Here is a 23,630-nt window from a genome sequence, read left to right as displayed (position 1 = left end):
ACCCACCACAGATGTGAGGCTAATTGGCCTGTAGTTCCCAGGCTTTCCCTGCAGCCCTTTTTAAACAAAGGCACAACATTTGCCACTCTCCAATCTTCAGGCACTTCACCCGTGACTATCGATGATTCAAATATCTCGGCTAGGGGACCTGCAATTTCCTCCCTAGCCTCCCACAACGTCCTGGGATATACCTCAACAGGTCCCGCAGATTTATCTACCTTGATGCGCTTTAAGACTTCCAGCACCTCCTTCTCTGTAATATGTACACTCCTCAAGACATCAATATTTAATTCCCCAGGTTCCCTAACATCCATGCTTTTCTCAACAGTAAATATTGATGAGAAATATTCATTTAGGATCTCACCCATCTCTTGTGGATCCGCACATAGATTACCTTGTTGATTCTTAAGAGGCCCTACTCTCTCCCTTATTACTCTTTTGCCCTTTATGTATTTGTAGAAGCTCTTTGGATTCTCCTTTGCTTTATCTGCCAAAACAATTTCGTGTCCCCTTTTTGCCCTCCTGATTTCTCTCTTAACTCTACTCCTACTCTTCAAGAGATTCACTTGATCCCAGCTGCTTATGCACGTCATGTGCCTCTTTCTTCTTCTTGACCAGGGCCTCAATATCCCGAGTCATCCAGGGTTCCCGACTTCTGCCAGCCTTGCCCTTCACTCTAAGAGGAATGTGTTTACCCTGAACCCTGGTTAACACACTTTTGAAAGTCTTCTGAGAAAGTAGAGGCGTTGGTGGGCTTTCTTAACTATAGTGTTGGCATGGGGGGACCAGGACAGGTTGTTGGTGATCTGGACACCTAAAAACTTGAAGCTCTCGACCCTTTCTACTTCATCCCCGTTGATGTAGACAGGGGCATGTTCTCCTTTACACTTCCTGAAGTCGATGACAATCTCCTTCGTTTTGTTGACATTGATGGAGAGATTATTGTTGCCGCACCAGTTCACCAGATTCTCTATCTCATTCCTGTACTCTATCTCATCGTTGTTTGAGATTGTTTGAGATTGTTTGAGGTAGGGGTGACTTCCAATGCTTCTAAATGGAAAAATTAATGAGCAATTTGTTGAAATGATGTGTTGGGAACTTTAATCAACTTCATTCAGTAGTGAAAGATTTATGCTTAGCCCTGTAGTAAACTTATAATCATAATCTTGATGGTTCCGTACACTGTCCTCCCTGATAAACTTGTCTGAGGAGGTTTCTCCTTTGGGTACGGTGTGCTGTAATTTCGGATGTGTTCGCTTTTCAGCTTGGCACTCAGTTGGACAACCCTTGATTAATTGCCACTTTAGGGCGGCAGGTGGCACAGTGGTTAGCATTGCTGCCTCACAGCTCCAGGGACCTGAGTTCGATTCCCGGCACGGGTCACTGTCTGTGTGGAGTCTGCGCGTTCTCCTCGTGTCTGCATGAGTCTCCTCTGGGTGCTCCGGTTTCCTCCCACATTCCAAAGATGTGCGGGTTAGGTGCATTGGCCGTGCTAAATTATCCCTCAGTGTTCTGGGATGCGTAGGTTAGAGGGATTAGCGGGGTAAATATGCAGGGTTATGGGAATAGGGCCTAAGTGGCATTGTTGTCAGTGCAGACTCGATGGGCTGAATGGCCTCCTTCTGCACTGTCGGGTTTCAATGGGTTTCTAATGTGCAGCTGACCCAAGCTTGTCGATTGCTTTGAGGACAGAACTCTAATATTTGAGTGCTCTCTGCATCCAGCTACTAACATTGCTCTGTGATGGCTGGGTGCATCAGTAGGAGGTCAGTAGTGTGAGTGCCTGGTGCCATTTGAAACTCGCCTATACCTCCACACTTCTTTTGTGGCTGGAGGAGGTTCTGGGAGTCATGGCTGATGAGATTCTGACCTGGAAAAAAGTGAGGAATGGCACAACAATGGAGAGAGGACTCTGAGATTCTTGAACACCGTGCTGGAGATCTTGTGCAATAGGAGGAGAAATGTCCTGTATCCACAGTGGTCCAGGAGACCCTCCAGACATGTGTTCAGACAGAAGGCATTGGGATAAACATGGAGACCAATTGCAGCAGTCAAGCCCTGAGACCCTGGGTGCAGTGCCACAAGAAGATCAATGACCCCACACGAGTGATCAAGGTCAGCAAATTAACCTTCAGATGCTATATCCCACTGACTGCCTCAGCCACTGTTCAAATGAACACATCACTCACCTACCAGCAGTCTCTATCTACCAGCGGCACAGTGGCGCAGTGGTTAGCACTGCTGCCCCACAGTGCCAGGGACCCGGGTTCGATTCCCGGCTTGGGTCACTGTCTGTGTGGAGTTTGCACATTCTCCCCGTGTTTGCGTGGGTTTCCTCTGGGTGCTCCGGTTTCCTCCCACAGTCCAAAGACGTGCGGATTCGGTGGATTGGCCATGCTAAATTGCTCCTTAGTGTCAGGAGGACTAGCTGGGGTAAATGCATGGGGTTAGGGGGATAGGGCCTGGGTGGAATCGTGGTCGGTACAGGCTCGATGGGCCGAATGGCCTCCTTCTGCACGGTAGGGATTCTATAATTCTCTCTTTCAATCAAGACTTGCACTTAACATTCATACACCTCGCAGCACTCTCGCACTGTTAGCAAAACTTGCATCACAGCCAGAATTCTCCCAGCTCGCCCGCGACTGGGATTCTTCATCACTCGTGAAAGATACTGGCTCACTGTTCCCCTCGTAATATTTCCTCAGTCGGTGAAGTGACATTTTAGTTGCTCATAGCCACCAACTTAACACAAGCCCCACAATTCAGGCGTAGCACTCCTATTATTGAGATCATACCTGTGTTTGACGCAGACAGTGCCAATATAGCATTGCCCGCACTTCCTGCGTGGAATATTGCGCTGCTGAGTTTGACATTGTGGTGCCCGTGTGGGACGCTAGAGTGTTTGGTCCTGACTTGAATCCTTCTTGTGCGCATAAAGGAAAAGGACTGCGGCCCTGGAGGAGGAACGTTAGAGTGAAGGAGCCCTTTACAGCCACCATCGTCCCTGGCCATAGGCTGCTCTCCCCTTTGAGAGTGAGAGCTGACTGATGGTGATTAGTCATAGAATCCGTACAGTGCAGAAGGAGGCCATTCTGCCCAACACGTCAGCACCGACTCTCAACAGAGCCGCTTACCCAGGCCCACACTCCTGCCTTATCCCAGCAACCCCACATATTTACCCCGCGAATTTCCCTAACCAACACATCTTTGGACACTAAGAGGCAATTTAGCACGGCCAATCCAGCTAACCTGCACATTTTTGGACTGTGGGAGGAAACCGGAGCACCCGGAGGAAACCCACGCAGACACGAGGGGAGAACGTGCAGACTCCACACAGACAGTGACCCGAGGCCGGACACTACATTCCGCACTCTCTCGTTTCCTTCTCTATGAACGGTATGCTTTGTCTGTATAGGGCGCAAGAAACAATACTTTTCGCTGTATACTAATACATGTGACAATAATAAATCAAGTCAAATCAAATCAAAATCTAACCACTGGATCACCACACCTCAAGCAAGGGACAAGGTTCAGAAGGCGGGCCCTTCATGAATATGAACCTGTGGAAGTGCGAACGAGGAATGAATGGGAAAGATTCCTGGAATTTATTTTTAAATTAATATTTTCCAATTTTCATAATAGGGGACAGTCTGATAAACGGGACCATTCGAATTCCTGCCACAGTGCCTCGATAGTGGATTGTTGGCCGTAACTCCAAGTGATTAAAGAGCCTGTGATGCATTTTTCTGTTGTGTATCTTTTTGAATTCAGTCGAGGATCCTTGTTCGTTAATTAATGTTTACAACTGTACTGGACTCAGCAGTCTGTACAAAGTGAAAAACTGCAAATGAAACCCAGCGTATAATGAGCAAAAGATTGACGGAGCCATTTGCAACACCTTCAGCCAATTCAGTTTTCATAATTGCTGTCTTGCAAGAGTGTTGGTTCGGGGGGGGGGGGGGGGGGGGAGCAGTGGGTGTAGGCGAAGAGGGTGTGTGTTTGTGTGTGAGGATTGTCTGGACCATCCCCTCCCCCCTTCTCCCATTCCCCTAATAACTTCAGTTCTTTCTTAAGGCTTCCTTGAGGTGCGGGAAATCCCAGTGCTGGAACAGAGGCTCCTTGTAATGCTTTGGTAGCTGGGTCGCACTCATTGTCAGCCCGTGATAGACAATTGTGATATTAGACCTGACGTTTGTAATGGTGTTGCTTTAATGATATTGTTCACCTGTCTCATTTGGTTAAAGTGAGGGTAGGCTGACTTGAGGCCGGGTAGGGTGGGGGATGGGGAAGGGGAGGCAGGAAGGCAGTTTGAAGGGGAGGGGAGGGGGGGGGGGGTGGTTAGGGAAGGGCCAGGGGGTGGGGGGTGTGGGGGGTCGGAGGGGGGGGGGGGGGGGGCGGATGGGGCAGTGCTTTGCGGTTACATGCCTAGCAGGTGGAGAGAGCAGTTTTCCTCCTTCCCCCTATTGTGCCGACCTGCCTGAGCAACGTCAACCTCACGAGAGGGCCAGGAGGCCCCGAGAACAAGCCCCCATTGTTCCCGTCGGCTTTTAAATGAGGGGCTAAGTGGGTAGGGGGGCTCTGACCGTTAACTGCACGTCCAGTCTGCCTGTTGTCTGCCACAGACCCCGCCTCATTCTTAGTCTCTCAGATTAGAAGTGGGTCTTCAGTGGCTTATATAAAATGAAAAGAGTCCGTCTTTTGTGAGGAGTGGTGTTGAAAGTAGCCAGTGTGAAATGTGGTCTGACATTAAATGCTTTCTAATGAATATATATTCAAAGCAAATTTCGAAATATATTTGTAGTGGATTGTTAAACGGTGGAACTTTCAGTTTATGCGAAAAATGCTGAGCTTTTCTCAATTATCCACACAAGTTTTACTTTGACAGCTGAAGGCCTTTTGAGGCAGATTGGTTCAAAGGATTTTGAACACAAGGCTTTAAATATAAAATAGAGAATCTCAGCATCTGTTGACAAAAACAGCATTACTCTAAAGGAAGGCCTGTGAAAAAGCCCCATTGATAGGCTGAAAGTTTTCTCACAAAGGCCAAAGGGGATTTATCATCATTATTCTGCTTTTATATTCAAAGCTTTTAAGGGCAAAACTGATATTTCGGCTTAAATTTCCTCAGACATGCGGAGCTTTAAATTAACCCCTTCACTGCTGGCTCCAAAGAGTAGAGCTTCAGTGAACCGGGGGGAAACAGAAAGGAAAACAACTGTTGTTCTTTTTCATCTGTATTCAAAATTTATAGCTGACAAAAAAAACCCCACACACCCCGGACATTCTCTCTTCCACCTTCTTCTGTCGGGAAAAAGATACAAATGTCTGAGGCCACATACCAACCGACTCACGATGGCACAGTGGTTAGCACTGCTGCCTCACAGCGTCGGGGACCTGAGTCCGATTCCCAGCTTGGGTCACTGTCTGTGTGGAGTTTGCACATTCTCCCCGTGTCTGCGTGGGTTTCCTCCCACAGTCCAAAGGTGTGTGGGTTAGGTGGATTGGCCACGCTAAATTGCCCCTTAGTGTCAGGGGGACTAGCTAGACTAAATGCATGGGGATATTGGGATAGGGCCTGAGTGGGATTGTGGTCGAAGCAAACTCGATGGGCTGAATGGCCTCTTTCTGCACTGTATCTTTCTATGACTCAAGGACAGCTTCTTCCCTGCTGCCATCAGACTTTTGAATGGATCTACCTTGTATTAAGTTGACCTTTCTCTACACCCTAGCTATGACTGTAACACTACATTCTGCACTCTCTCCTTTCCTTCTCTATGAACAGTATGCTTTGTCTGTATAACGCGCAAGAAACAATACTTTTCACTGTACACTAATACCTGTGACAATAATAAATCAAATCAAATCGAAAAAGATTTGCAGAAATTTGGTTACATAGAACTTCACAGAATGGAAACAAGCCTTTCACTCTGAATGTTTGTACTCCGCACATGTCTCCTGCTACCCTGTGCCAACTTAATGCCCCTCTACACACACCAGTAGCCCCAAACCCTCCATGCCAACATTGTGCCAAGTCATGCCATCCGATGACCCCACCCACCAACCTTTGGCCTTACCCCCTCTGTGTATCTGTGGATAGTTCCATGATAGCTCTGACACTTCCTGAACAGCTTTGATATGTCCTGGACAGTTTTGAAAGCTGGACAACTCTTTAACAGTTCCTTTACAGCTGGACAGCTCTTTGACAGCTTGAAAGTTCTCATGAGTTTGTGCATAAAAATGCATAATCATGTTCCCTTTTAACAATCCCAAAGAGTGACTTACCTCTCCCAGGGGTATGTTGCGACTCTATCCAAAGGTATACCTTTCCTCTCCAAAGGAGTATGCTGGCTAATCCAAATGAACCCACCATGTTCAGACATCCTCTTACCTGTTCTAATCTGCATCTCCAGATTCCACGCTCCTGTTCTTTCAAAATCATTTAAATGATTTCAATAGCTAGCTGCTTCCCCACGAATCACACATGCCTGAACCCTGGCCCGACTTCAGTCTCAACCCCATAAAGATGGGAAATGTTGGGTTCAATTTTTCACCCATTTTGCCAGAATGGAAAGGCTCTCCATGGTGGCAGAAATCTGGGCCTTTTAGAAAATCAACTTACCTTATTAGTGGCAGGTGGCCTGGCATGGCTTCTTGAAGGGCAGTCAGTATTGCCACATGTAGACTATGCAGTCCTGAACCATGGTTGGACCAGTGTTGGCTGAGTTCAGGAAAGCCCAATTTCAGGAAGGTGTCCCAAAAGAGGTGCTGGCCACCCTGTTTACCTGTTTCAAGCACGGACTTTAGATGCCTAGACTTCAATCTTTAACCAATGTGGTAGCTGGCACAATTCCTCCTCAAAATGGGGAGTTGCCATGTTGGAGATTTAGGTGCCCATTTTATGCCTGTAAAAAAAGCAACAGCTCCAAATAAAACATAGAATCCCTACAGTGCAGAAGGAGGCCATTCAGCCCATCGAGCCTGCACCGACAACTCTAAGCTAATATGGATCTGTAGAGTGCCAGGTTTGATAGATGCCAACCTAACAAATGGTCTAGCAACACATTTGATTGGATTTAGAATGCTGTTTAACTCCAGCCCCTCCATTTCTTTTTAATGAGCGCCAGTGATGCTTCTTCAGATAAGATTTTCATAATGGAAGAACACGTTGCTTCAGCCAATGTAAAGCTCATGGCCCATTAATCATGCGAAGTAAATCAGAGAAATATAAATCATAGAAACCCTACAGTACAAAAAGAGGCCATTTGGCCCATCGAGTCTGTACCAACCAGAATCCCACCCAGGCCCTACCTCCATATCCCTACACATTTACCCACTAATCCCTCTAACCTACGCATCTCAGGACACTAAGGGGCAATTTTAGCAAAGCCAGTCAACCTAACCCGCGCATCTTTGGACTGTGGGAGGAAACCGGAGCACCCGGAGGAAACCCATGCAGACACGAGGAGAATGTGCAAACTCCACACAGACAGTGACCCAAGCCGGGAATCGAACCCAGGTCCCTGGAGCTGTGAAGCAGCAGTGCTAACCACTGTGCTACCGAGCCACCCAACTCCTCACGGTCACACACAGAAACATAATCCAACGCTGTGGAATCTTCGCTTGGAAGAATCAGAGTTGTCGCTGAAAAAATATTAAAGCAAATAAAAAGTTATTTCAGTTGTTGGACATGGAGCTGAAGAAGGCCCTAAAAGCCTAGAGTTAGTGAAGAGAAGGCTGCGGTTAGTTGTCATTGAGGTCAGAAGGTCCCAGGTTCAGTTCCTGACCGGTATTGAGTTAGTTGGTCTTGGGACAGATTGGGTGACAACTGTTAGAATGTAACCGGTGATAACATTGGATCTGTTGTAATGTGACCAATGGTAACAAGCTGGAAGGGTCAGCTGACCCAGTAAACCATGTAACCAATGACAAAATGATGTGATGATCAGCTGACCAGCTGCCTCAGTATAAATTTGAATGTGTTGGGAATTGTGTGGAGCTTGGAGTGGCCCAGGGTGAGGCCTCAAGTTTGAAGTAATGAAGTTTTTTTTATTAAACCTTTTCTTTGATTTATAAGTTGGAGTAAGTTTTGTTATATTTTTATTGTCTGCATTTGAAGTGTTCTTTCTGGATGAACAACAACAGAGGAGGTTAGAGAGATGGAAATCAGACTGAGGGCAAGATCGGGCAAGATACAGGCTTCAGGACCTTGCTGTCAGTGGGATGGAGGGGGCCAAAAGCCCTCAGTGCTTGGGGAGCAGTCACTCACTGGGATTTCCCCAGATTGGCCAATCAGTGACTGTGGGGAGTGTTTGGAGGGGGGAGGGGGGGCTGTCATGTGGCGCACTCGCTATCCAATGAAGTTCAGGGGGTGGGCTCTCCAATCTGGAGGGTCAGGACGAGGCCTTCCAGTACTGAGGGAGGGGCAAGAGTGCCCTTCCAGGTCAGTGAGGGACAAGGCACACTTTCTCTGACACTTTGAAATTTCAAATTGAAGAAACCTGCTTAAGCAGCTGTGGTAGTGGGAAAACCATCGACAGGGCGGCCTGCAGCTGAAGGCAGGCAGGTAGAGAAGGCCTCTATGACTGCATGGACTGCTGGTCCCTCAGTTTGCTGTCGGGCAGCTGCACTGCTCCCTGATACCTCTGGTGTTCGACGTAGAGGTATTTGCGGAATCCGCACAGACAATGACCCAAGCCGGGAATCAAACCCAGGTCCTTGGTGCTGTGAGGCAGCAGTGCTAACCACTGTGCCACCGTGCTGCCCAGAGGTAGTTAGGGCTGTACCCTGGAAGTGTAGATAGCCATGTGTTAATAATAACCATTTAATCGTCAATCATACAAGACTGCAGACCTCTTAGCAAGACACTAAACAACATCATGACAGGAAGACTCCAGTCAGCCTTTGACAACAAGCCTTGCTAGGCCATGAACAAGGTCAACTGGCTACCCACCACTTGTGGATGCCTGCTGCATCCTGTATCCCACTTCTGGGGGAAATGGTCCAGGAATGGGAAGGAGGTAGAAAGCCAGGATGAAGAGCAAGATTCTGCACCCATCCACCCACCTCCATGCGACCCCCCCCCCCCCCCCCCCCCGCATTGGAACCTCAAATTTCACCCAGAGTTCCTGTTCCTGATCACTATCCAGCGATCCCCCTCCCCCTCTTGCTGGAAGTCACTTTGTAGGAATGTCACAGGAGCCCAGATCAGACTCAGTTGTGAAGTCTCAATGAGTGGAATTCTCCTTGTTAGGCCCACATGTAAAGACAAGACTGCTCCTAATGAGTCAGTACCTTCAGAGAAGGGGAGGCATTGGTCGGAAGGGAGGAGTTAAAAAAAAGTTCTGTAAAATACCAGATAAAGAATGAAACTATCAGCTGGTAGTACAGGGACAGCATGGTGACACAGTGACACAGTGGTTAGTACTGCTGCCTCACAGCACTAGGGACCCGGGTTCAATTCCTGGCTTGAGTAACTGTCTGTGTGGAGACTGCACATTTTCCCCGTGTCTGCGTGGGTTTCCTCCGGATGCTCCAGTTTCCTCCCACAGTCCAAAAGATGTGCTGGTTAGGTGCATTGGCCGTGCTAAATTCTCCCTCAGTGTACCTGAACAGGCGCTGGGAGTGTGGCGACTAGGGAATTTTCACAGTAACTTCTTTTCATCTACTTGTGATACTAATAAATATACTTTACTTTAGGATTTGAATGTTGCTGAAAAGAGAGACTTGTTGCTGAAGTTTTTCACTTTGCACTCATCAGGCCAAATGCAAGAATGTCAAATTTCAAACCATCACAATTTATAAGGGTGCTGATTGGTTTGCAAGTCAACATTGATTGTCCAAGATGTTGCCATGGAGAAAGCAGTGGGGATCTATAGGTTCCCCAAGATCCTGGGCAATTCAAAAATTGCTTGAACATTGTTTGCAGACAATGAGATCCAGCAAATATGAATGAGCCAAGTTGCCAGCTCGGCTAATTATCTGAAACTGGTTGTTAGTGTAGCTGTTAGCACACTCAGCATTGTTCAGCAAGTGCTGTCCAATCCTAGGACCACATCCAACGGTAGATGTTTTGTCAAATTCCCCTGGAAAGGCCAAATATCTCAAAACTCTGAACAACAAGGTAAGCCGTTCCCATATTGCTGCTATGCAGTGGAGACACCAGTGGTATTTTCGATTAACTGGATACTGCCATCAGTCCAAAAAGACATTGCCTACCACACAATTGGACAACATCCACTGTCAGTGTGATGTCAGGTCATCCATCCCAATGATTGGCTGATCAAATCAAACAACATGTTCCTCCAGCTGATCATTATAGGCAGGTTACGGACCGTACTCAACCAGCTGGAACATGCAAAACCCAACACAAATGTCTACTGTTAAATGTGTTTCTGTGATTGGCCAGCACCTGTTGCGCAATCCTGAGTGCGCCAATAGCTTAAACCAATATAAAATAATCGGTTGAGATTATAATGTGGTTCAATTACATTTGCATTCCCTAGAAGAACATACATTCATACACACGGACATAGAATCTTTACAGTGCAGAAGGAGGTCATTTGGTCCATTGAACCTGTACCGACAACAATCCCACCCTGGTCCTATCCCCATAATCCAATGTATTTACCCTGCTAGTTCTCTTGATACCCAAGAGGCAATTTAGCATGGCCAATCAACCTAACCTTTGGAGTATGGGAGGAAATCAGAGCTCCCACGCCGACACTGGAAGAACATGCAAGCTCCACACAGATAGTAACCCAAGGTCAGAATTGAACCCAGGTCCCTGGCGCTGCGAGACAGCAGTGCTAACCACTGTGCCACTGTGCCGCTCTGTGTGCTCTGCAAACAAAAGGAGCTTGTTCAAGTGATGCATCATTTTTGACCTGGAGACTTGGGGAGCCTATCATTTCCATTGCTTTCTCCATTAGCAATACCTTGGCCAATCAGAGTCGATTTGCCAACCGATCAGTACCCCTTTCTCCTGCAGTATAAACTGTTGTGCTTGTTTGAAATTTGGCATTCTTGCATTTGCCCTGATGAGTGCAAGATGAAAAGCTTCAGCAGCAATGTCTTTCTTTTCTGCAGCATGAAACTCTATGGGTGGGACTTTCCGGCCGTGCTCACCCTAAGACCAGAAATTCCCGCCCAAGGTAAATGGAGTTTTGCACCTCTGCCTGCTACGATTCCCATGGCAGACGGGACGGGAACATTTCACCCTGTATATTTTTAGGATTGGGATATAACGCAACTGTTAGCATTTTTAAAACCAAAATGATTGAGTGGCAATGTGGTTGACTCTCAATTGTCCTCTGAAATGGCCTAACCAATAGCAACTGGGGATGGGCGATAAATGCTGGCCAGCCAGCAATGCCCAAGTCCCAGGAACGAATAAAAAAATACTCCAAGCAAGTGAGATGAGACACGTTTGAAAATATTCCGTAGAATTCCTTCCTGTAATAAAAAAAACAGAGATTGCTGGAAACACTTCACAGGTTTAGCCGCGTCTGTGGAGAGAGAGAAATGGAGTTAATGTTTTGTGTTGAATGGGACTCATCCTCATTCCTCACTAGTTTGATTTGGTATCTGCCATCTTGCAGATGAAATTTGCATTCACATAATAATATTTCACAACCTCAAATCCTCTCAATGTGCTTCACGGCTGGTAATGTACTTCTGAGGTAAAAACAGAAAGTGCTTGGCATTAAAGACAGACAGAGAAAAGGTGAAAACTGCCCAGGACATCAAGGAAAACTCTCTAGCCTTTTTAAAAATTCATTTTTATGGAATGTGGGCATCACTGGTGTTCCAGCATTTATTGCCCATCCCTAGTTGCCCTTGGAGGGCATTTGACAGTCAACCACATTGCTGTGGCTCTGGAGTCACATGTAGGCCAGACCGGGTAAGGACGGCAGATTTCCTTCCCTAAAGGACATTAGTGAACCAGATGAATTTTCTACGACAATCGACAATGGTTTCATGCTCATCAGTAGATTCTCAATTCCAGATTTTTACTGAATTCAAATTTCACCATCTGCTGTGGTGGGATTCGAACTCGGGTCCTTAGAGCATTACCCTGGGTCTTTGGATCCTAGTGACAATACCGCTAAGCCGCAGCTGTTTGAAGTTAGCACGAAGGGGATCTTTTATTTGCACCCGAGAGGGCAGAAGGGGCCTCAGTTTGACCTCTCAACGAAAAGGCCGCCCCTCTAGTGCCTGTCTGGATTGTGGTCTCAGGTCTCTGGAGTGGAACTTGAATTTGCAACCTCCTAACTCAGATGCGAGACTGTTGCGACTGAGCCAAGGCTGACACTGATCTTTATGTGCATTCATTGTGCGGACAAGTTTACTGTTGACTAGTCTCGCTGTCTTAATGACCTGTTTACTCTACAGCACAATGCAGCGGCAATGGGTGGCTTACTGGCTGTTTAGTCAAACAACAGAGAATACTGGAATGCTTTCAAGGCTATTAACTACAAGCATTTAGTCAATGTGCAGTTGTTCTAGGCACAGTTAGCCATGCACAGGGAAACACCACTGAGGTGCCAGACTGTAAAATCAGACCTGGTGTAAATCATTGGTAAGGGCAGAATTTCATCCTACACAGAATAAAACACGGAGGGTGTTCAGCGAGGGACAGGGAGAAGGATTCCCGAGGCTTTGATAATAAAAATGGTGTTTTCAATTACAAAGAGAGCTCTTTACAGTGTAAGAAAGGGAATTGAGAGAAGTCTTTACAGCGGCAGTACTCTCCTCGTGACATTTTCCTGTGTCTGCGTGGGTTTACTCTCGTTTCCTCCCACACTCCAAAGATGCGCAGGTTAAGTTGATTGGCCATGCTAAATTGACCCTAGTGTCAGGGGTAAATATGTGGAGTTACGGGAATAGGGCCTGGGTGGGATTGTGGTCGGTGCAGACTCGATGGGCCGAATGGCCTCCTTCTGCATTGCAGGGATTCTAAGGCATTTTGGACATTTTGATCACAGATTTGTTAAATGTCAATGAAGAGTCAAAAAGCAAGACCTGCATTTATATAGCACCTTTCGCAATCACCAGACATCTCAAAGTGTTTTACAGCCAGTGAAATACTTGGTGAAGTGTAGCCATTGTTGTAGTTCAGTTTATTTATTAGTGTCACAAGTAGGCTTACATTAACACTGCAGTGAAGTTACTGTGAAAATCCCCTAGTCGCCGCATTCCGGCACCTGTTCGGGTACACTGAGGGAGAATTTAGCATGGCCAATGCGCCCTAACCAGCACGTCTTTCAGACTGTGGGAGGTAAATGGAGCACCCAGAAGAAATCCACGCAGACACGGAGAGAATGTGCAGACTCCACACAGGCAGTGACCCAAGCCGGGAATTGAACCCGGGTCCCTGGTGCTGTGAGGCAGCAGTGCCAACCACTGTGCCACCGTGCCACCCTAAGAAACACTTGTAAGAAATTTGCACACACCGAACTCCCGGATACGGCAATGTGTTCAATGACCTGATAATCAGATTTTTTGCGATGTTGATTGAAGGATAGATATACTGCACTTAAATAACGCCATGGGATCTTTTACATCCTGTCAAGCAGGTAAACAGGGCCTTGGATTTACAGCTCACGGAAAAACGGTACCTCTGACACTGCAGAACTCCCTCAATACAGTACTTGAGCTTTGCATTCAAACCCCAGAGTGGGATTTGAACCCAGAATCTTGTGATTCAGAGATGAGAGGAATGCTCGCTGAGCCTTGGTTGACACTAAAATTTGTATTCAAGGAAAATCTGGCATTAGGAGAAACCCAGAAATGCGTGGAATGGATTCCAGGATAAAACCGCAAATAATTTTTGAAATAAAAGTGGAAATTTTTCATTTTTTTAAACAAAGAACAAAGAATGGTACAGCACAGGAATGGGCCCTTCGGCCCACTATGCCTGCGCCCCAACACATGACATCTTTCTAAACTAAAGACCTTTGTCTCTACACTCCCATATCCCTCTACTCCCTGCCTATTCATGTATCTGTCAAGATGCCTCTTAAACGTTGCTATTGTATCTGCTTCCACCACCTCCTCTGGCAGCGCATTCCCGCCACTCACCACCCTCTGTGTAATAAACTTGCCTCTCACATCTCCTTTAAACTTTCCCCCATTTACCTTAAAACTATGTCCCCTATTAATTAACATTTCTACCCTGGGGAAAAGACTCCGACTATCCACGCCTCTCATAACCTTCTATCAGGTCACCCCTCAGCTTCCGACGTTTAAGTGAAAGCAAACCAAGTTTGTCCAAACTCTCCTCATATCGTCCAAAACAGACAACAGTTTAAGTATCCAGGGAAAGAGGCATGGGAGGTCCTGTGGTGCAGTGGGTAGCGTCTCTGCCTCTGAGCCAGAAGCTCCGGGTTCGAGTCCCACTCCAGCACTTAATGTCCAAGGGAAGTGTGTTCTTAACACGGCCAAACAGGTCAGTTATCAACCTGTAAAACCTTCCAACACAGACCAATGGTAGGCAGTAGAAGTAGGAGAGACTCCTAGTCAGCTAGGGGCGCCCCTCAGGCCAGAGCCCTGACAACAGGCTGGCAATCTGTTACAGGAAAAGCTAGCTACAAAAACAGACCTTAGTACATTGAATTGATTTATTATTGTCACATGTATTGGGATCCAGTGAAACGTATTGTTTCTTGCGCACTAGTTGGTGGCCTAGTGATATTATCGCTAGACTATTATTCCAGAAACTCAGCTGATGTTCTGGGGACCCGGGTTCGAATCTCGCCATGGCAGATAGTCGAATAAAAGTATCTGGAATTAAGAATCTACTGATGACCATAAAACCATTGTCGATTGTTGGAAAAACCCATCTGATTCACTCATGTCCTTTAGGGAAGGAAATCTGCTGCGCTTACCTGGTCTGGCCTACATGTGACTCTAGGGCCACAGAAATATGGTTGACTCTAAACTGCCCTCCAAGGGCAAATAGGGATGGGCAATAAATGCTGGCCAGTCAGCGACACCCATATCCCATGAATGATTTAAAAAATACAGAAAAAGCATACCATTCATAGAGTACTTAGGGAAGAAGAAAAGGAGAGGGTGCAGAATATAGTGTTACAGTCATTGCTAGGGTGTAGAGAAAGATCAACTTAATGTGAGGTTGGACCATTCAAAAGTCTGATGAGTACAGGCGGCACGGTAGCACAGTGGTTAGCACTGCTGCTTCACAGCTCCAGGGTCCTGGGTTCGATTCCCGGCTCGGGTCACTGTCTGTGTGGAGTTTGCACATTCTCCTCGTGTCTGCGTGGGTTTCCTCCGGGTGCTCCGGTTTCCACCCACAGTCCAAAGATGTGCGGGTTACGTTGATTGGCCAGGTTAAAAATTGCCCCTTAGAGTCCTGAGATGCATAGGTTAGAGGGATTAGTGGGTAAAATATGTGGGGGTAGGGCCTGGGTGGGATTGTGGTCGGTGTAGACTCGATGGGCCGAATGGCCTCCTTCTGCACTGTAGGGTTTCTATGATTCTATTCTATGAGTTTTAAGAGCATAGAACGAGAGTAGAGGAGGGTGTGGGAGGGTGTGATGGGGACAGCTCACAAGAAGCCGCCACGCTCCGGTACCATCTTTGAAAGGTCCATACATGCTCTGTCGGCCTTATGTGACATGAGATGCCGGAAGTTTCTGGGAGGTGATGGATTGTAGACCTGTTAGGTCGAGTGTCTTTAACGTTATATAATTATGTGTGTGTAATTGTATATAAAGATAATTACAGTTAGAAATGATTGAAGGATGTGTGAAATATGATGGTTCCTGTGAGGCTGAGATTGTGAAAATGTTAAGCCAAAGGAGACAGCTGGTCAGTAATGTCGGCATTCTTTACATCTGATTTCTAGCACAGAAATAGGCCATTGGCTCCATCTGGTTCTTACTGCTGTTCACCTTGCTTCGCCTCACCCCGTTAGCAGTCTAGAACTTTACTCGATTTACATTTGACGGTGGGAGAAACTTAGCAGAACCTTTCTCCACAGAGTTAAGTGGATCGGATGTGTCTGTGGCAGGAACAGGTCATAATGGGCTGAATGGCCTTGCTGAACTTGGTGCAAGCTTGTATTTTAGACAATCGATTTTTCAACAGGTTTTGAAGAGCAGCACAGGCGAACACTGTTCCTGCTGGCACTTATGTGATACAAGTTGTAGAAGTCACTGTGCTTTCTGCACATTGTGTTCACAAGTAAGATTTCTATCCTCAAAAGAGTTAGAAAATCCTAATGCCTTTCGCCATTAGAAAATATACAACTGACCATCAAAAAGATGCTGCTGTTGTAAAAGCTGGAATGTTAATATTATTTCCAACTTTAAAGATAAACATCACCTGAATAGAGTAATATGTGTACATGTGTATGTCTGTGTATGTGTATGTCTGCATGTGTGTGTGTCTGCATGTGTGTGTATGTCTGCATGTGTGTGCATGTGTATGTCTGCATGTGTGTGTATGTATATGGCTGCATGTGTGTGTGTATGACTGCATGTTTGTGCATGTGTGTATGTGAATGTCCACATTTGTATGTATGTCTGCTTGTGCCTGCATGAGTCTGCATGTATGTGTATGCCTGCATGTGTGTGTGTGTATGTGTATGTTTGCATGTGTGCACATGTGTGTATGTGTATGTCTGCATGTGTGTGTGTGTGTGTGTATGTGTATGTCTGCATGCATGCGTGTATGTCTGTATGTGTATGTCTGCATGTGTGTGTATGCATATATCTGCATGTGTGTGTGTATTGTATGTCTGTGTCTGTATGTGTGTGCCTATATTTGAGTGCGTGCTTTGTATGAGCATCCTCTAGTGGTGGAAACAACACAGTGCAAGGGGAATAAATTATATTTTCAGGGAGTTTGCACAGCTCCATCTACACATTTTAATCTTCTGCACAGTCTCTGTCACCATGCTGCTGCAAGTTGAGCAGGTAACAAACTGGACACAGGCAGCTAAAACGGGAGTGAGTAAACAGCTGGAATCCTGGTTGGGATAGAACCAGGGTCTGGGCAGATTCCTGAGCTGCCGAGTGTGTAACGGGTCACCCAGGCAGCGTGAGGAAAGAGCTCGCACCTTATCAGCCTATCTGAGAAAAACCCCAAACTGCATCACGCACAATGAATAACCTCTGAAGTGGATATTCTGTAAGTGGAGCCAGAGACAACAGTTATATTGACATTCTGACCACAAATCTACAAAACTAAACTCTCATTAGAATCACGGAATCACACACTGCAGAAGAGGCCCTTCAGCCCATCGAGTCTGCACCGACATGTGAGAAACACCTGACCTCCCACCTCATCCCATTTACCAGCACTCGGCCCATAGCCCTGAATGTTATGATGTGCCAAGTACTCATCCAGGTACTTTATAAAGGATGTGAGGCATCCCGCCTCCACCGCCCTCCCAGGCAGCGCATTCCAGACCATCACCACCCTCTGAGTAAAAAGGTTTTCCCTCACATCCCCGCTAAACCTCCTGCCCTCACCTTGAACCTATGTCCCCTCGTGACTGGCCCTTCAACTAAGGGGAACAGCTGCTCCCTATCCACCCTGTCCATGCCCCTCAGGATCTTGTACACCTCGATAAGGTCACCCCCCAGTCTTTTCTGCTCCAATGAAAACAACCCAAGCTTATCCAACCTCTCTTCATATCTTAAATGCTCCATCCCAGGCAGCATCCTGGTGAATCTCCTCTGCACCCTCTCCAGTTCAATCACATCCTTCCTGTAATGTAGCCACCAGAACTGCACATAGTACTCTAGCTGTGGCCTAACCAAAGTTCTATACAACTCCAACATAACTTCCCTGCTTTTGTAATCTATGCCTCTATTGATAAAGGCAAGTTACCCATATGCCTTTTTCACCACCCCACTCTCATGCCCTTCCGCCTTCACAGATCTGTGGACAAACACACCAAGGTCCCTTTGTTCCACAGAACTTCCTAGTGTCATGCCGTTCATGCTTCCTTGTCAAATTACTCCTTCCAAAGTGTATCATCTCACACTTTTCAGGGTTAAATTCTATCTGCCATTTATCTTCCCACTTGACCATTCTTGTAGCCCAAGACACTCCGCCTCACTGTTAACCACCCGGCCAATCCTTGTGTCAACCACAAACTTAATAATCCAATCCCCACAGAGTCATCAATGTAATTTATATAAATGATGAATAATAAGGTACCCAGCCCAGAGACTGACTTCCAGTCACTAAAGCAGCTTTCTGTTATCACCCTCTGTCTCCTACAACTGAGCCAATTCTGAATCTACTTTAGCAAATTACTCTGTATCCCATGTGCATTTACCTTATTTACAAGTCTCCCATGTGGGACATTGTCAAAGACTTTGCTGAAATCCAGATAAATTATATCGACTGCACTACCCTCATCTATACACCTGGTCACCTCCTCAAAAAATTCAATCGAATTTGTTAGGAATGACCTCCCTCTGACGAAGCCATGCTGACTATTCCTGATCAAGCCTTGCCTCTCCCCATTGAGACAGATGCTCTCCTTCAGAGGTTTCTCCAATAGTTTCCCTAACACTGATGTGAGACTCACTGGTCTGTATCTCTACAACCCTTCTTAAATAGCGGAACCGCATCAGCTGTTCTCCAGTCCTCTGGCACCTCCACCATGAAGGAGCGAGACTCCGAAAGCTTGTGCTGCCAAATAAACCTGTTGGACTTTAACCTGGTGTTGTGAGACTTCTTACTGTGCCCACCCCGGTCCAACGCTGATATCTCCACATCATGACCTCCCCCGTGGCCAGAGAAGAATTGAAAATTTGGGTCAGGGCCCCTGCAATCTTCTCCATTGCCTCCCACAGCAGCCTAGGGCACAATTCATCCGGACCTGGAGATTTGTCCAATTTTAAGCCTGCCAACACCTCCAGTACTTTGTCACTCTGTACGTCAATTTGAAGCCTAGAAGGGAGGGCAGAGTGTTATTCAAAATCAGACTGACTCCCATCACTCTTCACTCCCAATCCTCCCTCCTCTGGGAGGATCCAGCTACAGAACAAGTTCCTATTTCATCCACTGTTTTGTGCAGCCAGGGTACACGGGTGTGCTGGGCCTGGCGATACTGAAATACCACAGCAGCTGCTGCAGGCCTGGGCTTACCACCACTTCCCAGCTTTGTCCCCCCTTCACTGCCTCCAGCCAAGGCCAACATGCCAGCGGTTTGATCTTTTTTTAAAGTAAAAGTTTATTTATTGGTGTCACAAGTAGTTTACATTAACACTGCAACGAAGTTACTGTGTAAATCCCCGGGTCGCCACACTCCGCCACCTGTTCGGGTACACTGAGGGAGAATTTAGCATGGCCAATGCACTTAATCAGCACATCTTTTGGTCAGTAGGAGGAAACCAGAGCACCTGGAGGAAACCCACACGGACATGGGAAGAACGTGCAGACTCCGCACAGACAGTGACCCAGGCCGGGAATCGAACCCGGGTCCCTGGCGCTGTGAGGCAACAGTGCTAACCACTGTGCCACTGTGTCCGTGCTGACCTCAGGGCCACTCCAGGTTTCTGAGGTCCTGACTGGCAAGATGCATCAGGACACACGATGGGTACAGGCTGACCAAAATAAGGGGCACCTCACTGGAGGAGCTGGACTGTGGGGGCTGTTTGGGAGGAGGCTCTTGGAAAGGTGAGCCAGCCACCTGCTCAAACTTCTCCCCCTCATATCTGCAAGGACCCTCACACCTCCCCCTCCAACCACCATCACACTTGGGTGGATCACCCCACCCCCTCACATCTGCCCAGACAGTTCCCACACCTGCCCCGACACCCTCTCCCACTCATGCCTTCTTTGCCAGAGAGCAGCTGCCAGCACCAGTCCAGACGGGACCCCCATTCCCCTGGGCACGAGCGCCCGTGTTTTGCCAGCTCCAGGCCAGCGAGGCCAGAGGAATTTCCAGGGAGCCGCAGGCCTTTGGCCTTGATTTCTGTCGCTCCTCAAATTCCCCCCCCCACCACAGCTGTTTGGCTTTTCCCTGCGTCTATGTTTCTTGACATCTGGACACCCTTTGACCTTCATGTCCACCTTGGATCGCCAACTCCAGCTGGTCACATTCCTGGAGATTTAATCACCTGACCTCCTGCTTCCAACCACGCCCGCTAATGGTTGCCCCTGATCGGTCCTTCATGCCTTGTTCCCCCCCACCCTCCCCCAACCCCCCCACCCATCCCACTTCCTGAATTAGAATCTTGTCTATCAGGTGAACAGCCTGCTATCCCCATCATAAAGATCTTTAGAAATAACAACAGAATATTCCAAAGATGTGCAGGTTTAGTTGATTGGCCTTGCTAAATTGCCCCTTAGTGTCCCGGGATGTAGATGTTGGAGGGATTAGCCGGGTAAATACGTGGGGTTTCGGGGATAGGTCCTGGGTGGGATTGTTGTTGGTGCCAACTCGATGGGCCGAATGGCCTCCTTCTGTGCTGTAGGGATTCTATGATTTGTGGAAGATGTAAAAATCAAACCATGGTTTTTAATTTAAAAAAAAATTAATTCCTGGGACATGCGTGTCGCTGGCTGGCCAGCATTTACTTTCCATTCCTAGTTGTCGTTGGAGGGCAGTTGAGAGTCAACCACATTGCTGTGGCCCTGCAGTCACATGTAGGCCAGACCAGGTAAGGACGGCAGATTTCCTTCCCTAAAGGACATTAGTGAACCAGATGGGTTTTTCTGACAATCGACAATGGTTTCATGGTCATCAGTAGATTCTTAATTCCAGATATTTTTTGTTGAATTCAACTTCCATCATCTGCCGTGGCGGGATTCGAACCCGGGTCCCCAGAACATTAGGTGAGTTTCTGGATTAATAGTCTCGCGATAAAACCGCCAGGTCTTCACCTCGCCGGTGCTGCGATTCTCTTGGGTTGCCGGCAGTGTTCTCGAGATCGATCCAGAGGGATTCTCAGCATCACATCCACTTTTGTCAGAAGTTCAGCTGAGATGAGGAACTCAGGGTGTGTGGATCCTGTCCGCAAATTTAACCACTGGTACCACAGCTCGCTGTGCCAATGCACTGCGACACTGTGCTTTGGCACAATGTCAAATCTCAGATGTTTTCCTTAAGCTATTCTTGTACCATTCGCTTGTCAATTTACTGCTTTGCTATTGAGTGGAGATCCGGGAAGCTGTAAATCTCAGTATGGAGGAGGGAACGGGGCGATGACAGAGTGCGGCTGGTGAAGGAAACCATCTCTTGGCTTCTGTCTGGTGGTTATCAGTTAACTCTGAACTGACAGTCAGTAGCTGCACTGGTGGTGGGATTAGAATCCATACGATCCCTACAGTTTGGCCCATTGGGTCTGCACCGACTCTCCAAAAGATCGCCTTACCCAGGTCCACCATCCCATTCTTTCCCCGTAATCCTGCGCATTTACCATGGTCAATCCACCTAATCTGTACATCTTTGGACTGTGGGAGGAAACCGGAGCACCTGGAGGAAACCCACGCAGACACGGGGAAAATGTACAGACACCCAAGGCCGGAATTGAACCTGGGTGCCTGACGCTGTGAGGCAGCAGTGCTAACCACTGTGTCACCGTGCCTACATGGATTCTGAGCCAACAGACAGGGAAAGTCCCAGTTTCGATTCCAAGTCTGCATTGGGTTCACTGATCTGTGACTCAGGTAGCAGGAAAGCCAGCTACACTGGACCTCAGGATTTCCAGGGTGGGACATAAAACTTCTGTGGTGAGTAATTCACCTCCTGACTCCCCAAAGCCTGTCCACCATCTACAAAGCACAAGTCAGGAGTGTGATGGAATACTCTCCACTTGCCTGGATCCAACAACACTCAAGAAGCTCAACACCATCTAGGACAAAGCAGCTCTGCTTGATTGCCACCCCTACCACAAACATCCACTCCCTCCATCACTGATAAACTGTGCCAGCAAAGTGCACCATCTCCACACAGACAGTGACCCAAACCGGGAATCAAATCCAGGTTCCTGGCGCTGTGAGGCAGCAGTGCTAACCACTATGCCACCGTGCCACCGTGGTGATAGCTGTCTTACAGGAGCTGACAGTTCCGATCTTGATTAACTTGTTATTCTGCAGAAAAATAACCCCTTTGGCAACAAAAACGGAAAATGCTGGACAATCTCAGCAGGTCTGACAGCATCTGTGGAGAGAGAGGATAGGGCCAGCGTTTGGAGTCTGGATGACCCTTCATCAGAGCTGCAGAGTTTTGGTGGTTGGTGTTGGCTTTCCCTCCTCTTCACTATCTTGAATGCACTCTCATTTTCCCAGGTGTTGCCATGACCTGTAGGCCCCAGGCTTCTTCACGTTCTCCAGCTGTTGATGCACTTCCCTCACTCCTCCCGGAGAAAGTACGTTCATCCTCGCTGAGAGGCTCTCGAAGCAGGCAAGGTCACGGTCCTGGTCTCTCCGCTCATCCGAGGCAGCCTTGGCTGCCAGGTTGGCCAGACCTGGGGGAAGAGGGGGATGCGGGGAGGAGGAGGCGACGGTGGCTGTTGCTGCAGCTCTAACTGGTGGGATCCAGTCTCCCTGAAGTCAGGGCCAGCGGCCTGGGCCTGAACCCAAGCCTCGACACCTTAATTCCTCATCCAGCATCAGGGTGGACACTCCGACTGCCACCCCTAACCCTGGCCAGTCCGCCTCTCCACCTGAGTGCATGGAGCCTGAGGGGAAAGTCGAGGGACACAGGGGGAGGGGGTTACCCAGGATAGCAGAGGCTCAGCAGCGACAGCCAAGCTGCCACTTCATCCTCTCCAGATGGAAGCCAGATCATAGAATCCCTACAGTGCAGAAGGAGGCCATTCGGCCCATCGAGTATGCACCGACCACAATCCCATCCAGGCCCTATCCCCATAACCCCACATATTTACCCTGCTGATACCCTGACACTAAGGAGCAATTTAGCATGGCCAATTGGCCTAATTCGCACATCTTTGGACTGTGGAAGGAAACAGGAGCACCCGGAGGAAACCCACGCAGACACGGGGAGAACGTGCAGGCTCCACACAGACAGTGACCGGAGGCTGGAATTGAACCCGGGTCCCTGGCACCGTGAGGCAGTGGTGCTAACCACTGTGCCACCGTGCCGCCAGATGATTCTGTTTAACAGGAATTCCCATATTGAAGCAAAGCAAAGTGAATTAGTGCCCAGGTTCTAAAAGCTGTTTGTACGTAAACATACATGGGAGTTACAGTGCGGGAATGGGTCATTTGGCTCAACCAGTACTTTCTGGTATTTACCCTCCATGAGAGTAAATAGTCCTCAACGTGCCAGCCCTTCCCTGCCTCCATCCATCTGTCTGTCCATCCATGGACATGGTGGGACAATGTCTCCCTTCACTCCTGAGGGGGGGCTTGGTGAGGAGAGGGGGTGTAGCATTGAGTGTTCCACTCTGACCAGCCCTCACTCAATGATGTCCAATCAGTGACTGAGATGGCCGCCCTTTCTTTGGGGTTAAACCACAAGGTGATCAGATGTGAGAGACCTTCCAACTCAATCCGAGGTCTGTCTTAGTGATGCCCCTTTCAAAGATCCTCGAGAAAGAACAGCATCTCGCTCAGAATTAAGCTACAGTTCAATCATTTTTGGCTTCTCAACTTCCAAGCTTCCTGCTCTCCGGATGGAA

The 23,630-nt window shown here is 47.8% G+C and overlaps 1 protein-coding gene across 1 annotated transcript in view; it reads right to left on the bottom strand.

Annotated features, from left to right (window-relative positions):
* Positions 1 to 23,630, bottom strand: part of foxn4 (forkhead box N4) — a 112,338-nt gene that overhangs the window by 74,574 nt on the left and 14,134 nt on the right. The window contains exon 4 of the mRNA XM_078226109.1: positions 22,289 to 22,454. Coding sequence (XP_078082235.1) covers positions 22,289 to 22,454 — 166 coding nt within the window. The remainder of the gene's footprint in view (positions 1 to 22,288; positions 22,455 to 23,630) is intronic.

The sequence above is a fragment of the Mustelus asterias genome, chromosome 13, assembly GCF_964213995.1.
Source record: "Mustelus asterias chromosome 13, sMusAst1.hap1.1, whole genome shotgun sequence".
NCBI lineage: Eukaryota > Metazoa > Chordata > Chondrichthyes > Carcharhiniformes > Triakidae > Mustelus > Mustelus asterias.
The sequence above is the reverse complement of the archived record's forward strand: the minus strand, read 5'-3'. Positions and strand labels throughout refer to the sequence as shown.